The 23,488-nt window shown below is 47.4% G+C and overlaps 1 protein-coding gene across 1 annotated transcript in view; it reads right to left on the bottom strand.

Annotated features, from left to right (window-relative positions):
* Positions 1-1,763: 1,763 nt before the first annotated feature.
* The window catches only part of sorbs2b (sorbin and SH3 domain containing 2b), a 35,480-nt gene continuing 13,755 nt past the window's right edge, over positions 1,764-23,488 (bottom strand). The window contains exons 6-27 of the mRNA XM_077022907.1: positions 22,688-22,823; positions 21,985-22,139; positions 21,272-21,338; positions 20,490-20,540; positions 19,966-20,167; positions 19,571-19,685; positions 18,613-18,693; positions 16,559-16,615; positions 15,296-15,342; positions 14,572-14,780; positions 12,759-14,246; positions 11,566-11,651; positions 11,395-11,441; positions 9,843-9,957; positions 9,569-9,697; positions 9,185-9,376; positions 7,124-7,978; positions 6,708-6,890; positions 5,957-6,070; positions 4,669-4,712; positions 4,394-4,500; positions 1,764-4,176 (exon numbers count right to left, since the gene is read on the bottom strand). Coding sequence (XP_076879022.1) covers positions 4,115-4,176; positions 4,394-4,500; positions 4,669-4,712; positions 5,957-6,070; positions 6,708-6,890; positions 7,124-7,978; positions 9,185-9,376; positions 9,569-9,697; positions 9,843-9,957; positions 11,395-11,441; positions 11,566-11,651; positions 12,759-14,246; positions 14,572-14,780; positions 15,296-15,342; positions 16,559-16,615; positions 18,613-18,693; positions 19,571-19,685; positions 19,966-20,167; positions 20,490-20,540; positions 21,272-21,338; positions 21,985-22,139; positions 22,688-22,823 — 4,542 coding nt within the window. The 3' untranslated portion in view covers positions 1,764-4,114. The remainder of the gene's footprint in view (positions 4,177-4,393; positions 4,501-4,668; positions 4,713-5,956; positions 6,071-6,707; positions 6,891-7,123; positions 7,979-9,184; positions 9,377-9,568; positions 9,698-9,842; positions 9,958-11,394; positions 11,442-11,565; positions 11,652-12,758; positions 14,247-14,571; positions 14,781-15,295; positions 15,343-16,558; positions 16,616-18,612; positions 18,694-19,570; positions 19,686-19,965; positions 20,168-20,489; positions 20,541-21,271; positions 21,339-21,984; positions 22,140-22,687; positions 22,824-23,488) is intronic.

The following is a 23,488-nucleotide window of genomic DNA, read 5'->3' as shown; positions in this document are numbered from 1 at the left end:
GTGTGTGTGTGTGTGTGAGTGTAGTCAGTGTGAGGAGGATGCCAGGATGCCCCACCTATCAGAGTGAGATCATGCAACAAACTGAAGATCTGAGGTAGTGCCCCACAACTCTCTCTCTCTTCTCTCATACACACACACACACACACACACACACACACACACACACACACACACACACACACACACACACACACACACACACACACACACAGGTCCCAGTATTCTTCCTCTCACCCTGTTCTCTGCCACTCAAGCCTGTCTGGTCTGGAGTTTCCTCCCCTCCATTGGCCAGGCACCTGTGCATATCTCCCCGAGTCATCACTTACCACGTCAAAGCTCGGAGACGAGTGAGACAATCGGGCTACTGAGGAGATCATGCGGTCGTAACAGCTCACCGTCACCAACTCGGTCTCAGCGAGCTCTGTGCTGTCAGTGACGGTGCGGCTGTTTCGAGCCCCTGAATTCCAGCCCATCACCGTGAAACATCTGCCACGTTTTGGTCCCGAGTGTGTCTGTTTTGGTGAGAGATGGGTTACCTGGACTGACAGGTGAGCTCCATGCCGCAGGGGAACGGTACTCAGGTAGCACTCGGTTCCTGAGTCCCGCTGTAGGCACACACCCGCGGGTCCTGCATACTCTGTGTGCTCGTTTGAGGTCCCACCCCCATTCCTCCACCCCCTCCATCCTAACCACCCCCACCCAATAAGCCCAAGCAGAACAGAGACGAGCTGTCCTTTTGCGTTCGAACAGTCTGAAGTATATACAGCCTCCCCCACTTTATGTAATATATCCACTTGTTTGCACAGATGCTATGAGGGTGTCTCCACACACGCTGCCTCTGGTGTCCTGGGTATCGTCTGTGGGGCTTAACACACCTGTCATTCCGTTCAGGCAGAGCTTTGCAGACTTGAACAGCTATTTGGTTCAGAACCAGGTTAAATAAAATAAGACATCGCTGGTGATATTTTGTAATAGAGAATAGAGTTTGGAACTATTGGAACTATTCTTACCAGTACATTTAAAACAGCAGCAGTCTGCCTTTCAGGGGCAGAGACGACTGAAAGAAAAGGGTCTGTTAAAGGCCAGATATAGGTCACAGGTCAACTTTGGCATGCGCGTTCCTTCCGTGACCACGCCGGGCTAGTGTCTACGGCCTTCGCGAGAACAGAAGCTCTGTCCTCAACCACGTCTCCTGAGAGACCAGGACCCAAAGCCTTCGGTCCCCTGACGGAGCCGTGGACGTTTCTGTGGATTCTCCCTCGGCAAGAGAAACCCCAGCCTGCTCTTCTCTGACCTTCTGTTTATTATGTTGCCATGGCGGGGAGCGGGGCAACTCTAGGACGTCGCGTGGCTGTTTTTAGCCAGGGGTGATAGGAGAGATCGAGCAGCCCCAGAGCACAACTCAGCCTGCCAGTGCTGTCCATATAAAAAGGTGATATGCCAAACTCTTAACACTAAACCAAACCTAAAACCCGACCTAGGGCTCGGACCTAAAACTGAGCTCTGCCTGTTCTGAAAGAGGTTCTGTTTACCTGCCAGCCTCATTCTAGTTCTAGTGTACTCTGAACTGTTGTAGGTTCCTAGCCTTGGCCAACTGACCAGGCGCTGGTCCGGTCTGCTGCTGTTACTGGTTGATCCAGAACAGCCAGACAGCTGCACACACATCCTGGCAACCCAGAGTCTGATAAGTCTGATCAAAGGCATTAGTAAAGCGCGCGCCGTAGAGCTGGAGCCGGAACTGAAGACATCCCACTGAGAGCACATCAGATCAGATGCGGTTTATTAATGTATAGTGGCAAAGAGACAAAAAAGAAAGAAAGAACAGAGGTAAACATTGGCCTCGGTGTTAATAGGGTTGCTTTTACTGTTGCTACGATATGTTTTCCCTGTGGAGTTCCACATATACTGTACACAGATGGGAAGCAGCTAGAGGAAGCAGTTTATATTGCAAAGTATATCCTCAGTATCTATGGTGTCAGATACGTAATTCTCAGTAGGGGAGCCTTAATTAAGGAGTCCATATCTTGCTCTGTTGTTGATTGGAGCTTTAGACACCACCTGATTATCATAGAATAACCTGTGCAGAACCACAATCAGTGTTGTGATTGGACGAGGGTACATTTAGCATACAGGATATCATTCGTACAATCACATTTGGTTGGTCTTTGACAGGTCGGATTTATTTGTGAATGGCACTTTCATAGTATTAGGAGAGGAAACAGCTGTGGAGGTGTGTGAATGCTACACTGGGTCAAAATATGATCACACCGTACATGTGGAAAACACTACAGTGACCCCAGAATCCAGTAAAACCCTATCTGAATAAAAACGTAGTGTACTCTAACCACATAATCACACAAGACCCTCCCACGTTTTACAGGTAATCTAGACATTCCGCACTTGATTATCAGAACAGCTTCGGCGAAGGGTTACATTAACACTCAATACTACATGTACTTTAAATTGCATAAAGGATATTTGGTAAAATGACCCAGACGGTGCGCCCCGTAAGCGGAGTTAGCCCTCCGGCTATGATGCTGAGGGACGGAAGACTCTATGTAACTAGTTCAAATGAGCAAAGCCGGCTCCCACGTAAATACGCCCACAAACTCGAATCACCAGGTGATTACAGTATCATACGAGGCCACTGAGTACAGACCCAGTCCTCTGGTTCGGTGTGGTTGGTAGCTCAGAACGGTAGCTCCACTTCCATTCTGGCACGAGTCACCGAATACATCTCGAGACGTGCACGGGTCTCAAGAAGATTCCATAAGACAGCCGTGGTATTAACTGTTATTAATGAAGTTATTGACACCGTGTAGTAGATCAAACAGCATAACAATACAGAGGAATCAGCAAAAGACCATGAGGTATTATTTTGTTATAATACTAATAACACTTGTCACAATATTGCAGATGCTTGTGGTTGATTTCTGCTACACTGTGTGGAATCAAAACTGCTCGTTATTTAGAAAAAATCTAATTCTGCATATTTTAATTGGACAAACGAACATGTTAACTAACAAGGTTTGGGTGAGGTGGGCACCTAATTCTAGTGCAATAAAAATGAACAGAATATATTATGTATATGATCCTGAATTTAACATTTCTGAGCCATTGTTGAATCAATATAATTTTTGAAAGTACACTTCTTTCAAATTAAAATTCTCTCAAATTAAAACCATACATACATAAGGATACATATCACATACAAGACATAAAGACTTGTGTTTCTCTTGCTGGCTTATAAATAAGAGAATACAGTGTGCAAGACCATACAGCATACAATATTAGTCTAGGCAGTAGACATTATTGTGGTTCAATTCATTGATAATTTTATGCATGAAACCCAGTTATCCTCCAAAATGGATGTTAAGGTGTATTGCATTTTTATAAAATATTACTTCTTTTGACTTAAAAATATCATAAACATTTTAGTCTGTAAAATCCTTCAGATGCTTATAGGAATGTCTGGAGGGACAGAAAATGAAACCATACCAAATCCGTCAAGGCTGATTCTGAACGGGGCACTATGAGGAAGATCAAGCCATAAGCAGCATCGTCATCATCAGGAACTGTCCTACTCTGCATGACACTGCAATACTGTTAGATCTAGATTAAGTCTAGATTAGATCAGGCATTCTAATCTGAACTCAGGTCCAGGTTAGCAGGGGCACATGCTTGTTCAGAGAAATGACAATATTCCTAGACTACTGCTTCTAACCTTCCAATTTACCCCAAACAAAGACAAAAATATATATAAATGCCTCTTAATAAATAAAACGATAAACAGGGCACTTGGTTGCTTCTTCAAATTGAAATTCATCAGCTGTACTAAAAGTCACAGGTTTTATTGAATGACAAAAGAAGTAAAAAATAAAAAAAACTGGCAACAAAAAAAAGCCCCCATGTGTTTCTGCTGCTGTGTCCCATGTATGTGATCACTTCAGAGTACGAGTGCGTTAACAAACGAGTGCACTCGGTAATCCATTCCAAGGCCAGCTTCCAAGAAACATGCAGCATTGTGTTTATGAGACTGTTAGGAAGGGTGTGCTTCTGCTGGCCACTAGGGGGCGCTGTCTCTGTGTGTGTCTTCAGAAAAGCACGGTTCTATTTAGAGCCGCTTCACGTAGTTCCCGGGGAAGGTTCCGAAAAACTTGCTCCGCCTGGATGTTCCTGAATACATTAAGACAATATACGAGTTTTCAGAAAATGACATTTGTTCAGTGGGTCTGGAAGGCTTATGCATTATTAAATTTCATTCAGGTCTTATGTACTATTTGGTTTTATATAAGTGCTAATGGGAAATGCACAAAAGGGCAGACTAAAACTTAGTCTCACAGAACACTACTCGGTCAACAGTGCCACCTAGTGGTGGAGTGGGTGGACTTACCGACAAACCAACCATCATCACATTTCTCCATCACGTCTACGATATCTCCTTCCTTCAGCTCTAGCTCATCCTCATTACGGGGCATGTAATTATACACAGACTGAAAGCTGAGAGAACATACAATGTTACTACACTGTGATAAAACACAGGACAGCAACATAAAGATATTTCAGTAGTGCGCAAAGCACAACGTTAGTAGTTCCAGCAGAACACGACTGAAGTGCAGACGTGAGCTGGTGGTTATTAGTATTTGTACGGTGTGATTAGACACTCACGGTTCGCCACCACCTTGAGAGGAATCTTGCGCGTAAGCTGGCCGCTGAGACAGGAGAAAGAAAAACACAGACGTGATATATAAACGTCTCACTCCACTGAGCTACGTCTCAAAGTACCGTCAACGCTCTGCCACAGACCAGGCCCGGATCAAACGTGCTGATCCACCAGACCTTCCGTCTCCTGTCCGTACGGCAAACGATGGACAAAGTGGGAGGAACTGTGGAGAAGGACTGAAAGTTGACATACAAATGAAAGCGAGGCTTGCCAGGGGCCCGGAACCGCCCGGAACCGCCCGGAACCGTTTCTAAGCCCACAACCAGACTGGGCGGAAACATGTGTTGGTGTTCCTAGCCAGCTCTACATTGTCTGATTGAAGGACTTTGAAGCAGTTCAGAAATGGGCCGATTATCCTGAGAAAGGAAGACTTTCTAACCCATCTCACCACGCTCTCAAAGAGGAGAGCGACCCGCACGCCAGAGCAGCGGGAGACCCCGAGGACAGGAGACATGCCACAGAACGTGCTGCTGCAGGTGCCGGGGCCGCTCATCTAACCCAGGAGAGTTTAAGCTGTGTGCACAGGAAAAACCACTGGATATCCCCACGAGCAATCCAGACAGCCTGATCACTCACGATCACTCCAGATCACTCCCGATCACTCCCGATCACTCCTCACGGGAGCAAAAGAGCATCTCGTCTACCCGGCCGGGGCGGGATTCATGCACTGGACACATCCGGGTCACAACCTTGCACGGATACATCTAGGTCACAACCTGGCATACCACAGAAGCGCCGTTCCTGGACCCAAATTGCCAGACAGATGCTCGTGTGACAAAGCTCACATGCATGCACACACGCACAAACACGCACACGTGCAGCACACGTAACGCACTCCTAATTCCTTACAACACAACAAAGTATATTTTTGCAGCCTCACAATGCATGAATGCACAAAGGCGAAGACAGTGATTAAAGCTGCCCCTCTGTCACAGAGACATTAATTAGTACACTAACATTATGGACGCTAGTGACATTAGTGACGTGATGTACACTTAACAGCCCTTATCAAGCCTGAGTGCAACATTCAATAACAGCGTCCATCATTTAAAAGGTTAGTCTCTATGTTTGTCCATTTAATGCAAGTGCCATGCTGAATGCATGTTTTATAGTTAACATCTATATTGTCTGATCTGACCAGTCCTAGAGTAGGTTCGTGCATTAACTTTGATAAGCGTCCAAACAATATTCCTCCACTTCCTGGAGTCACACGAGGTGCACGTGATCCCGTACCCTGTGAGATGGCGACTGGTTTTGCCCTCTAACAGGCGATCCGCAGGACCTTCGAGACATCACGGGACTACGGGGGGGCTTACCAACAACCAACACCTCACGCCTCAACACTGGCTGCAAGAACCGGAAGAGGAAGAAGTTTCCATCAGGACTGCAATCAACCTCATGTTCACACACACACAGAGAAACGCGGCGACAATCGCACTGGTTAACAGAGCATCAATCCTGCAATATATGTCCTTAAGAAGAAGTGTCAGTATCATGCAGCGTTATAGCTGAGAAACAGCGATGATTCTGCCAGTGGTGTAGGGAGACACAGTACAGTTACTGTGGTCATACATGCAGGGGATGAAATATTCTTAACCCATTTACTCATTATGTGGCCAGCTGTCCTGTCCTGACCTTTAAGGTCACCATGACCCATGAGTTTTGATGCCGGGGCCACAGTTGTAAGGGGCCGCGCTTGTTATTCTAATAGATGGACACTGAGGCAAGCCGGATTAAGAATGGGACAAATAAGTGTTAAAACAACAAAGTCACAAACTGTGAAACTGACTAGCGGCTGAGCGTAACCTCACACGACATTGGATCTGGGACACACAGTTCCATTATGTTGCATTCGCAATATGTCATTATACCGAGTAGCTACAGATGCAGTGGGTTTAATTGGGATTTGTTAGTGTCTGCACCACGGACACAGAACAAGTGGGTGTGTTGGGGCGGATGTCACAGTCGGGCACCTTCTCTTTACCTTCACCTTGGAGCGTAGGTGCTTGGAGGTGGGTGGAGGGGAGTGGGACCCCCCAGGCGGTGGGGGGGTGGAGCGTGAGGGAGGGGAAGAGCATTTGGGCGAGGTGGAAGACACGGAGGTCGGAGGTGCCTGGGAGAGGGGGGGCAAGGTGCGCACTGTGGCACTCTGGGTAACTCCAGCCTGCTAAAATGAAGAGATGAGAACTGAAGGCCCAGGGCTCATGTTATGATGGGAGACACTCAAGGTCACTCAAGGTCAGCATCCCTCAATTTATACGTGATATACAAGCGATTTAAAGCCAAATCAATCTGAGCAGTGCACAGGTTCGTGTAAGCGCTTCAAATTAGTCAGGAGTACTTTCTGTTATTATTAGTACAGACACATGAACCAGATGAGATAATCGAACCAAACGCTACCTCCAGTTCTGACACCTCACTATGGACTGGCCTCAACGGAGTAAAGGTATTTGATGATTGGGTGTCTGAATAAGCCCTGGTGGTTTCACTCAGGTCCTCCTCTATGAATAGTTTTGGTAGCTCCTCCATCACGATTGGTGCCTGCCTATAAAAACCTGCTTCTTCCACAGCCGGGCTCTTTGATTGGATGGCTCGAATGATGGACACAAGCTCTTCACACACATCCTCCTCGGGTTCTCTGGAGGGCAGGGTGAAGGTACGGGACGCGGGGCTTTCGTGGGGCTCGTACACAGTCAGGTCGACGGGACTGCAGGACGTGGGCGTCTCTGAATTGTCAGAGTCACCGCTGCCTCTGTCGGCTAAGAAGTGCAGCTCTTTCTCCAGTGTAGCTGAGGGCTTGCAGCTGTACAGCAGCTCAGCGGCGCTCTTGTGTTTGGGGCTGATGTCGAAGGTGGGGGAGACGGGAGAAGGGGTGAAGGAGGCGGAGGTGAGGTAGGGCTGGGGCGAGGGGCTGGGCTCCGGGGATGTGTAGGAGCCAATGGGAATAAAGTGGCCCTCTTTGACTGTCGGGATGTGAGGGCGGGGCGAGAAGACCGGAGAGTGACCGCCCGGTCCGGTGGGGGCAGGGTAGGGCGGGGGCGGGGCCGGCGGGTCTGACGCCATGCAGTTAGGCGGGAAGTTGGAGGGTAATGGAGGAGGCGTGGGGGCGGGCGTGCCCGAGGGCGACATGCCCAGCGTGAGGGCGAGCCACTCGCCCGTCACCGCCTGCAGGTGGGCAGCTCTCTGGGGGTTGGGCGAGAGCGACACCTGGTGGCGGGGTGCGGCAGAGCTGGGCGTGGGGCGTGCACACGGTGGCTTAGGGAAAAGGGAGAGAAAGGTGAAGGTACAGACTGCAAAAAGAAGACAGAAAGAGCTCAATGATAAAGTGGAGAAAATGACAGCTATGTCCCTCCATTCTGGCACAAAATCACAGTAACACACCGACACCACTAATATCCCAAGCCAAAATGAACACAGTCCTTTTGTAGCACAGCTGCATTACACACACAGATAACCACAGTCAGAAAAAAAGTAAATTAAGAGGCTTATTCAAGTGCCACAGTTTCTAGTTCACTGTGAGAATTCTGTTGCTGCTATATATAGCTCATAATGTACTACATGGCTTTTGAAATCATGGGCTAAAACCTTGTGACATTTTGATTATAGTGGTAAGGGCTTCTGAGGCAGAGAGGTTTAATGCTTTAAATTAGTTTTGAAAAGAAATTCCTGCAAATGAAAGAAGCAGTTGGCCAGGAGAAGCTCATTTGTAATTGTCAGACAGTGTTGCACACTAAGGTCTGCATTTAATAAGTTGCACACTTAAGAGTCTGCAGCTAATTGTACCATCTGTGCATTAAATTATAGTTCAGAAAATAGCCATAAAATGGTGGACCACATTTTCCTGTCCTCATTGATAAGTTTATTGTCCGCATTTATAAGCTTCAATAAAAACAATTACTATACATTTTACACTGATTAAGAGACGCCACTCCAAGTCTTGGTCAGAGTAAACATCATTATTTTAAAACTTATATTTGTAGTCTAAATTAAGCTAAATTATATATTTTCAGATTTGTCTCAAGGGCACTATTGTGTGTATAATTATTATGACATTAAGGAAGTTTAAGAATCTACTGGGTGACATCATAACCTTCAAATGATGACATCACCTTCAAGTCTGGCAGTTGAAGGACAGTGAGGTCAGTGAGGTCTGACTAGCACCAGACCCAGCAGCCATGATGTCAGACACCACCTGTCTTCCGTGGTGACCCTAAGCTCCCGACAGTCACGGCAGGGTGGCTAATCTGAGATAGGCCCGCCCCAAACTCAGCCCATATGAGCGGGGGAACAAGCCTCCTGAGATGTGTTCTATGGATTTACAAATCGACTTATTCTGAGCTAATGCACAGTTCCTGAATGCATGATCATATACGATTTTCACAGGTCTGTATAAAAGCCACTGGTCTGCGTAAAGCATGCGATGGAGCACGTTGGTGAATGAGACTGGTGAAGAAGACGTACCCCGCCGTGAACCCGGCCGCTGGAGGAGTTTTGGGGCAGGGGGGGTTCCGGAGGCTGGCCAGGGCTTCTTGCGGGGAATTTCTTGATGATATCCACGTAGGACACTGGAAAGATGCCCTGCTTCTTTGTGTCTGGGATCCTCCCCTCGAACCAGTTCTGGTCCACCTGACGTAGCAGAACCACACGTTCGCCCTGGAGGAGATCAGTACCAGGGGCATGACACATCGTGCTCGATTCTGCACCCGCGGAGCCATACCGACAGAAACGCTCATGGCAGAGTAGTCAGATATTCATTGTATTGAGTATTTGGATGACACTTTGGAGATTTAGGAGAGAAATGTGGTTTAGTTGGTGCGTGTTGGCCAAGCAGGGAGGGAAGCTTGCCTTCCTTAATGAAAGCTCCACGCTGGTGTCGGCACTGAAGTTGTAACGAGCCACGGCCTCACCGATCTCCCTGCACTGCACGGGCGGCGGTGGCCGAACTGGCTGGTGTCTCTCAGTCGGAGGCAATTTCTGACAACAGGGAAGAGCAACCAAAACACACGATTTGGGCATAATCGATATTACCAACACAACATGGAAAACAAAAAAACAGAATTTTTCAGAATTTGTTTTTTTTTTATTTGCTCATGTTATATATGAAACAAATGTCACAAACCTCCACATACGAGATGGGGAAGATGCCCACTTTGCCATGGTGATCTCCTTCATACCAGTTATTATCTATCTTCCGGGTGATGTACACAGTATCCCCTTTCTTGAATGACAGTTCCCTGTGTAAGCAATTTGGAGGGGGACAGTCTTATTTTAGGCTAGTAGGTCTATTGCATCATACATAATAAGTGATGTCAGTTCATATATATATATATGTGTGTGTGTGTGTGTGTGTGTGTGTGTGTGTGTGTGTACACATATATATTACCCTCCCCTGCATCCATGGTCCTTTCTTAGCATCTCTGTCATCCTGTCATGTGTTTTATTTACCTCCTGATTTTGTGCTGTTTTGTTTTCACTCTGTTAGACACGCCCCTTGTTTAGTTCTTTCGTCATCGCTGATTCCATCTGTTCCTTGTTTCTCCCTTGGTCTATTTAAAACCAGTGTTTCCCTGAGGCAGAGTTGCCAGGCTCGCGGTTTTCACGCCAAATTGGGCTTGTTTGAAAATCCAGCCGCAGGTAAAAATTCTGGGGTTGCGGGGTGCGGTTTTTTGGGCTACTTTTGAGTTGGGCTACCGCGGGAATTACAAGTCAACACTAAGAGTCGATTGCAATATAATACTCAATTTGTCTGCATTTTACACTAGACACATCCCCCCCCGGTCGACAAATTATACTCGCCACCCCCCCACCCATCAACAACTTTGGGCTTTGGGCTAGTTTAGGCTTCTGAAGGGCGGGTTTTACACTGACTTTGTGCGGGATATTTTTGTAGGACCTGGCAACCCTGCCCTGAGGTTACAGCTGGTTCTTGTACGTGGCTCCGGTTTGTCCTTGCCTGTTGTTCTAGCCTCGCATATGTTGTGCTAGCCTGTTGTTCTAGCCCCGCATATGTTGTGCTAGCCTGTTGTTCTAGCCCCGCATATGTTTCTGCTAGCCTGTTGTTCTAGCCCCGCATATGTTTCTGCTAGCCTGTTGTTCTAGCCCCGCATATGTTTCTGCTAGCCTGTTGTTCTAGCCCCGTGTATGTAGTGCTAGCCTGTTGTTCTAGCCCCGCATATGTTTCTGCTAGCCTGTTGTTCTAGCCCCGTGTATGTAGTGCTAGCCTGTAGTTCGAGCCCCACGTATGTTGTGCTAGCCTGTTGTTCTAGCCCCGTGTATGTAGTGCTAGCCTGTTGTTCTAGCCCCACGTATGTTGTGCTAGCCTGTTTTTCTAGCCCCGCGTATGCTGTACTGGCCTGTGTTGCGTGGTTTGACTGTTTCTTTCGTCATGTATTCTCATTTCAAATACAGATCTGTTCATATTGGCTGTATGACCTTGGACCTTCTTAACAACCCTGATTTTGGTCATTCATGTTCTTCTCAGCACTTGCACCCGCCTTGCTATTGATCTCCGTTACGGCTTTAAACTCAATTATTTGTTACATGTATTTATTTTTAATATCAAAAGATAGCATTATCTTAACAGCATTAAGCATTTTACTAAAACATAATGCTTGATATATTTAAAATCATATCAAATACATAAATACATAGAATTACAAGCATTATCTTACTTAGCTGTCAGGGCCTTGAAGTCATATATTGCTCTAGCTGGCAGTCTCTGTAGGACAGACAAAGTGTAGTAAGATGTGGCAGGTGAAATAGGTATGTAGCAGGAGCAACAACAGACCACTTATGCTATTTTCTTTGAACATACTACAGAGCGAAGCGGTTGATCCACTCACCTCCCTCACTTCAGGTGTGTGCTTCCTGCTCTGCGGAGTGTGCCGTCCTACATCAGGTAAGGAATAACTTCGGTACGGGTCTTGATCTACAGGGGAGAAACAAGCAGACTGAGAGACGTCGGGTTGGTGCAGACAGAAGATTCCCTGCTGTCACATGCGGGAGGTATGGAATGTCATGACGCGTTTATTCACAGCAATGAAGCGGGCAAAAAGACAAAATAAATAAAAATCAAACAATACAAAGTAGAAGAAAATCCATTAATACACAAACCAAAGGAGATTTAATATGCACACAGAGCTAAGCCCGATCTTCCTACATGTTAGCATCTCTGCAATCTCTTTATGTGCCACAGGTTATCTCAAGGAGCTGCTTTATACGCAGGCACTGTAAACAGATCCTTTACATAGAACAAATTATAGTTATACTGGAACCCCACATGGTGAGGATTCTCCAGTGCCAAATGCCGACAAGCCTCTTTGCTCAAGAGAATTGTCATTTAAAAGCAAATGGGCCTTCAATCGTCAACAAATGCCCATAGGGTTTATTTAAAGATCATTAAAACGGAAAACTGTGCCCAGTGCCAATGTAAATAAGAGATATACTCCAACATGCCATAAGGCATTAGGACCAATCACAGGTTTCTTACCCAGTGACAGGAGAGCATACGGTGTTCAGATTCATAAGGGGCGACAATCCCAAACCTGTTTTTAGATTGTGAACTTCAGCTGCTCAAGTCATCTGTTCACAGCTATTTCTGTGACCAGGAAGTTGCAAAGTTCCGCCTCTTTTAGGGACAGCCCACAAGCAGCATGTCCGGTCGTAAAGTTTTTTTTTTTTAAGTCAAACACTGAAATTATATATATATATATATATATATATATATATATATATATATATATATATATATATATATATATATATATATATATATATATAATGATATAATGTATATAATGAAATAGTACAAAATGCAGCAAGAGCCAATGGGATGAAATGATAACAGAATGATATGGGGGTGCAACATGCTAACATGCTTCATTGGTGCTCTTTTGAAAGGAGGGACAAATTCGCCCTCTACTTAAGCGCACTGACAAACACAGGTGGAGCACGGTGGTGATGGGCGGAGGGCATGGAGGCCGGTTGGAGAAACAAAACACGGCAGGGGACTGGGACACTGGAGCGGGGAGTCCACCTTGACAGCAGTGCTGAGAGTCATGGTCACTGCGGCCACTGCCGGTTCCCATGTGACAGCACGAGGCCAGGCGGGAGTGGTCCTGGTGGGGAGAGTCCTGGGTGTAAACGCCATCGGGCCGGAGGTGGTCCGGGCAGAGGGCCCGTCGCCAGTCGTCCCTCTCGGGGATGTCGGGAAGAAGCTCCGCCAGCAGCCTCCGGAGAATGCTGTTGTCAGGCAGGCTGCTACGGCGCTTCTCGGCACGGATACGCTCGTAGATGTCCTTGAGGACGGAGTCCAGGGCTTCATAAGTGCAGCTCCGGGGCTTTGGCACACGGCCGTGACCCGAGGGGCGGGATTTCTTCCTGCGGAACGGCACCGGGCTGACCAGGAAGGCGAGCTTGCCGAGGCCCGTCTCGGAGTCCTCCGGGTGGAGCTGCTGCCGTCGCTCTTGCTTGGACTTCTCATGCCGTACCATGGTGGTGAAACGTGTGTAGGAGGCTGGACACCTGCCTTTGCAGGAGCTCACCAGCTGCTTGGGGTAGCGATAGGTGCCTCCACAGAAGCTCTCGGAGGAAGCGAAGGAGCAGTGGTCGAAGTCACTCTCGCTGCACGACCCGTCAACCTGGACGAAGTCACTGAGGTCGGACGCCACCGCGTCGTGGTCGCTGTCCGAGCAGTCCTGCTGGACGGCGGAGTGTCGCAGGTGCTCGCTGGTGACATGGATGTGAACCGGCACATCCACATGGATTTTGGGGTACTGAGGCCGACCCTCGGGTGGGTTCCTGGCTGGTGGTTCATCATCCAGCAAAGATTCCACAGAGTAACTCCGATTTGGGCTGCTGTTCCTCCTGACAGGGGTCCTGGGTTCACATTCACTCCCAAGGTTTGGCATCGATTTGGATTTCTGGATGAGACTCTCAAACTGTGTGATCCGGTTGGGCACCATGTCTAGTGGGACCTCATTGCCGCAGCCATTGGCGGCCATCTGACGGTACTTGTGCTGCTCGCTCTCGTACTTGCGGATCCGGGCTCTGACGGAGTAGACCACATCTGAATTGATCAGCTCTTGCCGGTTGATATGGTGCATCTTCTTGTAGAGCGTGAGGAAGCCCGGTGCGTCGTGAGCCGAGCGGAGTTTGCAGTACTCGTTGGGATCCTGTGTACCATGACTGCTGCTGTGCAGAGTTTCTTCTGTGTCTCCATTCTGCACCAGAAAGCCAGAACTTTCACAGCGATTCCCTTCTTCTATACCTTTTCCCTGGTCCTCCGACAGGAGATCATCACAGCTCCATGATTTCAGCTTAGGAGAGGCCACCTCTGGGCGGTTCCAGCAGACGACAGGGGGATCAATCTGCCAGCCATTCCTTAGGGCCTCTGAGCCAGATGGGATGAGCGCGTCCTCATCTTGGTCATTGTTCGAATATGTGGCTACTGTCTGATGTGAGGGATCATGGTTCAGACTTCTACCATTTAAATATACTGAGTGTATTGTACTAATATCCCCACCTTAGACATCCACCATGAGCAGCATAACAGGAGAGAGACATAAGACGTTAATGTGAAATCAGACTTTGGCCAAGAAAACTGAATCCTGAATTTTGTTACATTCCGGGGTAAAACTGAAAAGGATAGACTTCCTTCCTCATCGACAACCCCATTCTTAAATCCATCAGAAACAATTAAACGAACATGACTTATGCATGCACAAGAAGTGCTCGCTTAAAGAATATGCCCATGCGCAAAGCCGAGCCGAAATGACAGCTAATGACTTTTGCTTGGGCGCATTTCCAGTGAAAAACTATTGCAGTGAACCTCTGCCACTAACGCCCACCTTTGGACCCGGATAGGTAGGGCAAGGAGCAGGGAGAAGTGTTGAGGGGTTTCCTCTGGGTGCCGCCTCTCCTGGGTGCCTCGGGCACGTGGCCGACGGGAGGCTCGGGTGCTCTCCCAGCGCTTGAGGGAGAACACAGACTGCTCCGGGGTCTGGGCTGGGTGGTCACAGGCTCCGACTTCCGCCTTGTCCTGGTATCGCTGGCCGAACTTGGAGAGGCAGGAGGAAGAGGACCAAAAGGCACGTGTTAAAATGCGAACCGTGGCTACACACAAGAGTAAACTGAATTGATCTTTTTAGAGTTGATTTGGGGGATGAATCAGAATCAGCCACTTCTGACTTTATTTACTTATTATTATTTATTTACTGGTGCACATATAAAGAACTCTGCTGCCTTCAGTTATTTTTCTGATTGTAAAACAATGCCTGTTATAAAACATAGGTTATAGAATTCTGACACGAAGTGGGTCAGAGAGGAGGGTCAGAGGTCAGACTGATTGATGTCCACCTGACACTGCACAGGGACAAGACTTTTTCAGCTGTCCCATCCTTCACCTCTCTCTGTAGCCATGCAGAGACTAAATGCTCCACACCAGAAAATTATCCAAGGAATCAGAAAATAAGCAACAGACATGGAGTTGTAATACGGGACACGCTAACGATCTCTTATCTTAAAGCAAGACTAAAAATGGCTTTTGTAGAGCAGAGGAGGAAGTTTGCTTACCTCAGTGACCGCTCGAGGCTTCTGTCAGACGGCTGATAAAAAGAGGTCTGAAACACAGAACACAGAAGTGTAACATGACTCCATTGACTGCGCACTCCGGCAGGACATTCCAGACACAACTGAGTAGAGTTGACGAGGTTGTTCCCAGCATGCCGTGCCTCAACACGGGTACGGATCCAGGAAATCCTTTGAGCCGGTGCCATGCCACGGAGGGTTCCCCCTTAAACAAGAGAAAAGCTCAGCCTCTTCCAGAGCAGTCTGACTTGATGGGTTACTTACAAGCATTTCAATGTCAAACAAAGCAGGGAACTCCTTGTACACGAGGCTGAGGTAGATCATCTTTTTCCCTCCTGCTGAAGCCCTGACGAGACTCAAGCGGAATAGTTATCCCAAGCAGCAAAGACATCCACCCCCCCCCCCTCCTTTTTTTTTTACAGTCTTTAAAAGTAGCATCTGCATGGTGCCAGGAATGTCCGCTTGCTGGGACACATTTGTGGACAGGCAGCATGAATATGGGCCTAAGTGACAGTTATGTGGCAAGCAATCGTTTAACTGGGGCAGCAAAGTCCCCGTGACAATTTTAAGCAGCTCTCGGTATGGTCTCACAGCAGTGCCCTGAACATAACTCCAATTATGAACGTCCACTATCTCTTCCAGCAATGGAGCTGTATCCATCACTGACATACCACATGCGTGCTACACCTTCTGGCCATTCAGTTTCATAGTTGATGGTATTCTGAATAACTGTAAGTCATAAAGGCAGAGGGTTATGAATTTAAGGGCAGAAAAGTTGCCCTGACTTATGCAGTATATGGAAATGTCAGTCACAGTATGAAGCAACCTGATGTCAAGCATCACATTAATGAAGAACACTGTTATCTGTCAAAAATGTATGTAGGATAATTTCACTTGCACAGGAAAAAAATCTGAGACAGAACTTTATATAATAGTGCAGGAAGCAAGTGCAGGGAACTTTGGCTTAGTGCAACTACTTCATGAACTGTCAGCTTGTACTTTTACAGTTAAATCGAACTAGCATATCAAATCAGGGGCCATATTCAGTAACGAATCATTCAGATCTCAGTTATGATGTACCAAGTGTGCTCTCATTGGTCCTGCTAAAACTGAGAGATGGTTTGGATGATCAATAGTGAGTAATCATAAATGAGCCAAGTAGGAAAATTGGGTAATTTTTTTGTTTTACTGCTCACTTTCTCTCAGTTTGAGCCCTCACACCCCAGCAAGCCCCTCCCCACTTGTTACCTCAGGGTGGAATCGGAGCGCACTCTCTGGATCATAATCCAGGCGTTTTTTAGGAGGCTTGGCCCACAGGAGGAGAAGAGAGCAGGAGGAGGGGTTGCCATGGCAGAGCCATGGGAACGATGGAAGAAAAAGGAAGTGGTGGTTACCCGGCAGCAGCAGGAGACATAGGACATGCAACCAGAAACTAGCGCCACACCCACACGACTAGCGCCACTCCCACATGACTAGTGCCACACCCACACGACTAGCGCCACACCCACACGACTAGCACCACTCCCACATGACTAGTGCCAAACCCACACGACTAGCGCCACTCCCACACAATTAGCACCACTCCCACATGACTAGCACCACTCCCACACGACTAGCGCCACACCCACACTACTAGCGCCACATCCACACGACTAGCGCCACTCCCACATGACTAGCGCCACACCCACACGATTAGTGCCACTCCCACATGACTAGTGCCACTCCCACACGACTAGCGCCACACCCACACGACTAGAGCCACACCCACTCGACTAGCGCCATTACCACAGGACTAGCACTACTCCCACACAACTAGCACCACACCCACACGACTAGAGCCACACTCACATGACTAGAGCCACACCCACACGACTAGCGCCACACCCACACGACTAGAGCCACACCCACACGACTAGCGCCACACCCACACGACTAGCGCCACTCCCACACGACTAGCGCCACACCCACAAGACTAGCGCCACACCCACACGACTAGTGCCACCCTGCACTACAGCATCATTACAACCTCCACATAGTTAGAATGAACACGACTAGAGCCACTCCCACATGACTAGAGCCACACCCACACGACTACTGCCACACCCACACGACTAGCGCAACTCCCACACGACTAGCACCACTCCCACATGACTAGTGCCACACCCACACGACTAGCGCCACTCCCACACAATTAGCACCACTCCCACATGACTAGCACCACTCCCACACGACTAGCGCCACACCCACACTACTAGCGCCACATCCACACGACTAGCGCCACTCCCACATGACTAGCGCCACACCCACACGATTAGTGCCACTCCCACATGACTAGTGCCACTCCCACACGACTAGCGCCACACCCACACGACTAGAGCCACACCCACTCGACTAGCGCCATTACCACAGGACTAGCACCACTCCCACACAACTAGCACCACACCCACACGACTAGAGCCACACTCACATGACTAGAGCCACACCCACACGACTAGCGCCACACCCACACGACTAGAGCCACACCCACACGACTAGCGCCACACCCACACGACTAGCGCCACTCCCACACGACTAGCGCCACACCCACAAGACTAGCGCCACACCCACACGACTAGTGCCACCCTGCACTACAGCATCATTACAACCTCCACATAGTTAGAATGAACACGACTAGAGCCACTCCCACATGACTAGAGCCACACCCACACGACTACTGCCACACCCACACGACTAGCGCAACTCCCACATGACTAGCGCCACACCCACATGACTAGCACCACTCCCACACGACTAGAGCCACACCCACACGACTAGCGCCACACCCACACGACTAGTGCCACTCCCACACGACTAGAGCCACACCCACACGACTAGTGCCACCCTGCACTACAGCGTCATTACAACCTCCACATAGTTAGAATGAACCCTCACACTCAACAGGCAAGCACTGAATGTTCATGCGAGTGTTAAGATGCCATTCGTGTTAAATGCCTCCCAAACAGCAAAACCAGATGTGTGAACGACTCACACTAGCGGAGAAAACAAGAAACACAAAGCCAAAATGATGGAGGGAAAGAGCAGAGCCAGGTTGCTGCTGGTGGGGTTCTCCATTACTGACCTCCACCCGTGACCTACAGCCTTCACGGCCTCTGCTGGTTCCAGCCAGTCATTCCAGTCCCGACCACAGCGGCTAAGCTGCTGTTGGAGGAGGACCTGAAGTGCTTCACACCGGCTAACTCTGGCTAACGCCAGCTAACAGTCATGCTAGCAGCACCAAACTCTCACCACTACTGCTCACTTACCGGTCGCCCGAACTCCAGCTCGGCAAAGAACCTGTACCAGGGTTCGTTCTCTAAATCTAGCTCCTCTGGATCTACATGACTCTTCGAGGTTTTATTGGAACAGGCATGTGTAGGGCCGTGAAAGAGGGATGAAAGGGAATGCCAGAATAAGAAGGAGTGATTATAGAAATGCTGGTATCAGAGTAAGGGATTGCTTTACCAAGAATTAACCCATGGCATCTGAATGCTGGTGGGTTAAGTGTGCTTTATTACTAGAATTTCCTAATTAATGCTACCAAAAGAAATGGAGATGACACCGTTTTAATAACTGCATTAAATTAACTGCAGTACCATTCATATCCAGCAGTATGCAGTAGCATACCATCACATTTCCCCAACGTGATAACAATACTTATTAGTATAATACCTCTGATCTAGGAACAATAATTATGTTCTGACATTAACCATCCTACTCTCTTAAGTACTAAAAATATACACAAAAAAATACACAAATATGTATAGTACTCCAATTATACAAATATGTATATACTCTGAGAGGCACCACATTTAATCTACTATTATTAAAGAAGTAAATTATAGCCTAGATAACACAAATGTGTATATTATTAACAGAACTGATGTCCTTTGGCACTGGTAAAATGACTGGACAGACTCAGTGATATTATATAATGACTAATGGCGTTCTGTATAAGGTCATAGTGATTTTTCTTTTGTTGTGTCATGACAGAAAGGGATAAACTACTGTCCATAAAAGCACCATTTTACACCATTGTGAAGGAAGTACAATACATGCACCATTGTGTTGGGAAGAAAGTAGCTGCAGACCTTAAAAAAACTTCATGAAGAAAATCATGTGGTCACAGCCATTTACAGGAAATCACTTAAATTAACAGCTATAAGGTCTCTTATACCCATACAAACATTTAAAATGAGAGCCCCAAACAAGCAATTGACTTACCACTCTTTCCTGCTCTAAAATGGAGGATTTCCCTGGCTCATAGTCAAAAATACTCCTGGGTTCTGCTCTGTATTTGCGAGTGTCCACTTTTCTGTCTGGAGGACCCCACTCGTTCCTAAGAGAATGACAGAAGCAGCACAACACAAATGTCTAAATGATTCCAAATCAAAGCCATGGTTTTGCAGGAATCCCATTGGCCCGAGGTCTTGGCTATACACACAGCATCCCATTTTAAGATTAAAGTCTTAGGTGATGACCAGACATGTTTTAATCTGCATGCTCATCCCCCAATAATCCTGAGTTCCCAGGATCTATTTTACTTGCGACCCATGTTTCTCTGGAGCCTGTGTTTTTCTGCTGGAAGTGTGTGAGGTGAGGAGAGGATTGGCTCGCACCCGTCCGCTGTGCTGATGACCCTGTGGTGGAGGTCACGGTCTGGAGCTCGCATCTCAGCTGAGGACGAGGTGGGCAGGGGCGCGGACGCAGGAGTCCTGAAACCGCATGTGCCGTTGTCGGAGATGCTCTTTGTGATGGGCCTGTAGGTGGCGCTCTTGGGAGCAGGGTGTGCCTGAGTGGAATTAGACATGCCTCGCTTCTCTGAGGAAAAAAAAATAAACAAAGACAGAAAGTGTTGGAAAGTGGCAGCGCGTGCACCAGTGGAATGAAACGATTGACTGATTGATTGATTGATTGATTGATTGATTGATTGTAATTCATCAGTCACTATGTGCAAAGCAAAATCCACAGTGTTCATTTGTGAAGCTGGACTCAATCGAACGTTGCAGGTGCTATTTCAATATCTGACAACAGGAAGTCAATACAAAAGGTCTTTGGCATCCGTGAACAAATTGGCCGCCAGCATGAACTCGGCACGTGCGACTCCGCGGGTTAACGAGATATGTGAACGACCGCTACATACCAGCACTCGCAGCAGGATACGTGGCACTACGGGAACCAGGGACTTCATCCTCTGTGGATACAAAATGGTCACAGCAGTCAGTGAAATTGTACAAAACCTAATGGTGTCCTGATTGCACCACAAGGGACACAAGCGGCGTGTACAAGTTAATACAGCAAACTCATTTGCTGGTAAAAAACAGCCTTAAGGCAGAATATAAATTAACAGAGCGTAATGAGGGAGAAGGGGGAGGTGCGGTGACTCTCTTGTGTCCCCACACCCTGTCTTGTCCTGTGTCCCCACACCCTGTCTTGTCCACACTCGATGCCTGAAATCCCCTGAGAAACATTCTGACAAATATTACTAGGCCACGTGGTGACAGGCTGGTAATGGCACAGGTCCGGGTTACAGTCTGCTGAGGAAATCGCTTTTACGTCCACACTCCCCCACTTTGGACGCTTGTCAATTCTCTTCTCTATGGACACCAGTAGAAGTAAATGGTGTAAGCTGGGTTTCCTCTGAAGCTGCAGTTATACAGTGTGTTAAAACAAAACCGACAAGGAGCATCCAGAGAATTTAAAAAAGAATGTGAGGATTATAAACACGGTTTTGGTTGCATATCAAAACAATAAAGGAATTTATTGTAATGGAATGTTAGTATATATTAATTTATTATACATAGTTTAATTCAGCTACACAGGATATACTTTGAAACAGTATTTTTGAAATCTGCACTTTCTGAAGTCTGAAGGCTCACAGAATCCGTACAATTATGAACAGCAGTTGATGTAGACATTACGTACCTGGTTTATGCACCACGTGTATCTGCTTAAACATTGTCTTGTACCAGTCTTTTGGCCGGTCCACTATCTAGGAGGAACAGAAACAGAATCCATGTTAAAGCAATACATTTGTGGGGCACTGTAGTTTCCTACAAGAGCATAATGAAAACGCAGATTTAATAGGTAATTCTCATGCGGCTTGGAGAGATTCAACATTGCTGTCTGGCAGGGTGTGTGATGCTGACCTCAGCAACACCAAGCACAGCCAAGACTAAACCTAAAGTGAAAATGTGCCATTTCACTGCTGCAATAAGCAAGTCTGAAAATGCAATTTAGTGGTGTACATTTAACAGCCGGTCCCAGCCCACATGGTCAGTAATTAACTGGCAATTAATTCTACAGCCAAGGGTGTAGACATTAACAATAGTAGGACAAAATCCATAAAAGAACATTAGGGGCAAGCTACTAACCAGATCTTTAAACTACATTAATATGAATGTTTGTCTTCTTAACATAAATACAATGATATTTTTAATGATTTTGTACTAAACCAAAAACAAATTCGATTTTTATATAATTAAAAAAATCCAAAGCAATCTTCTCCATTGCATCAAACTATATGATATATTTTCTGTGGCTCGGTGGTGTATTTCATCCATATGCAAACTAATCAAAGCCTACATGATTTACTATGGCTTGTCTAAAAAGAACATATCAGTTGACCTGGTACTCACTGTCCTAATGGCGACAGAAATGCCGGACTCATCTACGGGGCCGATGTCCGAGAAACGAGGACCCCGGCCTTCTGCTCCTTTCCTCTCGTCCTCTGGCGTACGAGCTGGGGTCACTGACCCCACGCTGACGTAGACGGGCGTGCTAGAATCAGCGGCTGGACGAAGGAGAACAACGGTTCACAACAATACCGTTTAACCTAAATAATGCTTCATAGCACTGGGAATCGCAGCCCCAAACATGGAGGTACATCAGTCTGCAATGACAGAGTGCAGAAAACTCTAAACTCTAAGTCTGTCTGAATAAGGGAGTCCATCATCCCCAGCCTGTAGGGGAAATACAACAAAGAGGAGTCTATCTCAGACAACAGGCAACCTCAGCACATGTAAATTTATGCTAATGAAAATGGCCTAAGCCCCGCCCCTGTTTTCTTAACCTGCTGTCACTCTCACATGCATGTGCTTCATCCCTATCGCTTGTGTGAAAGCATCATGTGTGCGAGGAGCAGGCATGCAGTCTGTGGCCGCCCTCACCGCTAGACACTACGGAAAACTATGTGGTGAAGACCCTTGTAAGTGCTCAGAAGTCACCTAAATTTAAATCGCTGTACAGTGCAGGGAGAATAAACTAATGTGAGACTGACGAGGGGTCAGCTCAGTTAGCGTGTTAGCAGGAGGCAGTGTGGGAGGCGGAGCTTGTACTCACACGCGCCGGGTCCCTGAGGCGTGGCCGAGAAGCGGTAGCTGAAGGAGGGGGGAGGGGGGCATGTGGCCGGAGAGAAGGGTCTCTGCTGGTGGCTGTTTAGGCCGGGAGTCACACCTACACTCCCGTTCACACTCACCTGTGACAAACACATGAAGGTAATGGAGGGGCTTACTTAGTGCATGGTGTTTCAAAACAGCAAATACATCAGTCACTGTACTGGTGGATATCCTTGTGTTTCAGAGCAGAGAGCAGCAAATCAAAACGACCCTGTAGTCAGCAGCAGCAATAGTAGATGTAGGGAGAAAAAGGAATAGAAAAAAACTAATTTAAGAATGATTTAAACAAAAAAGTACTTTGGAGAGATTATGGAACCAGCACCAACAAATACATTTGAGTAATATTGTTTAATATAGCTTTGAGGCTTTAGAGTCACTGATATGAACAGGGGAGCAGAGAGTCAGTGTTAGAATATAATTGCAGAGAAGGGGCTTTTGTTACACTGGCATTATTAGCAGTGCAATTCAACAACACCATGAACACATCTTGTACCCAGACCTTATATCTCTTCCCAGGAAAGAACAACTCCCCCCCCCCCCCCCCCCCCCCCCCCCCCAAACAACGCAACAGAAGGCGTCACCAGGAGAGTCCCAGTGCTAACGCCAACTATGAGATCAGGGAGAACAGCAGGGCGAAGACAGTTAGTGGAGACCCTAGAATCGTCCAATAGAAAGGCAGAGTGGGTCAGCAGCAGAGCCATCATTAGTATTGCTCCATACACACATTCCACAAGGCAGAGGCGGC

Source organism: Brachyhypopomus gauderio, chromosome 11 (assembly GCF_052324685.1).
Source record: "Brachyhypopomus gauderio isolate BG-103 chromosome 11, BGAUD_0.2, whole genome shotgun sequence".
Lineage (NCBI taxonomy): Eukaryota > Metazoa > Chordata > Actinopteri > Gymnotiformes > Hypopomidae > Brachyhypopomus > Brachyhypopomus gauderio.
This window is presented reverse-complemented; position numbering and strand designations above follow the sequence as displayed.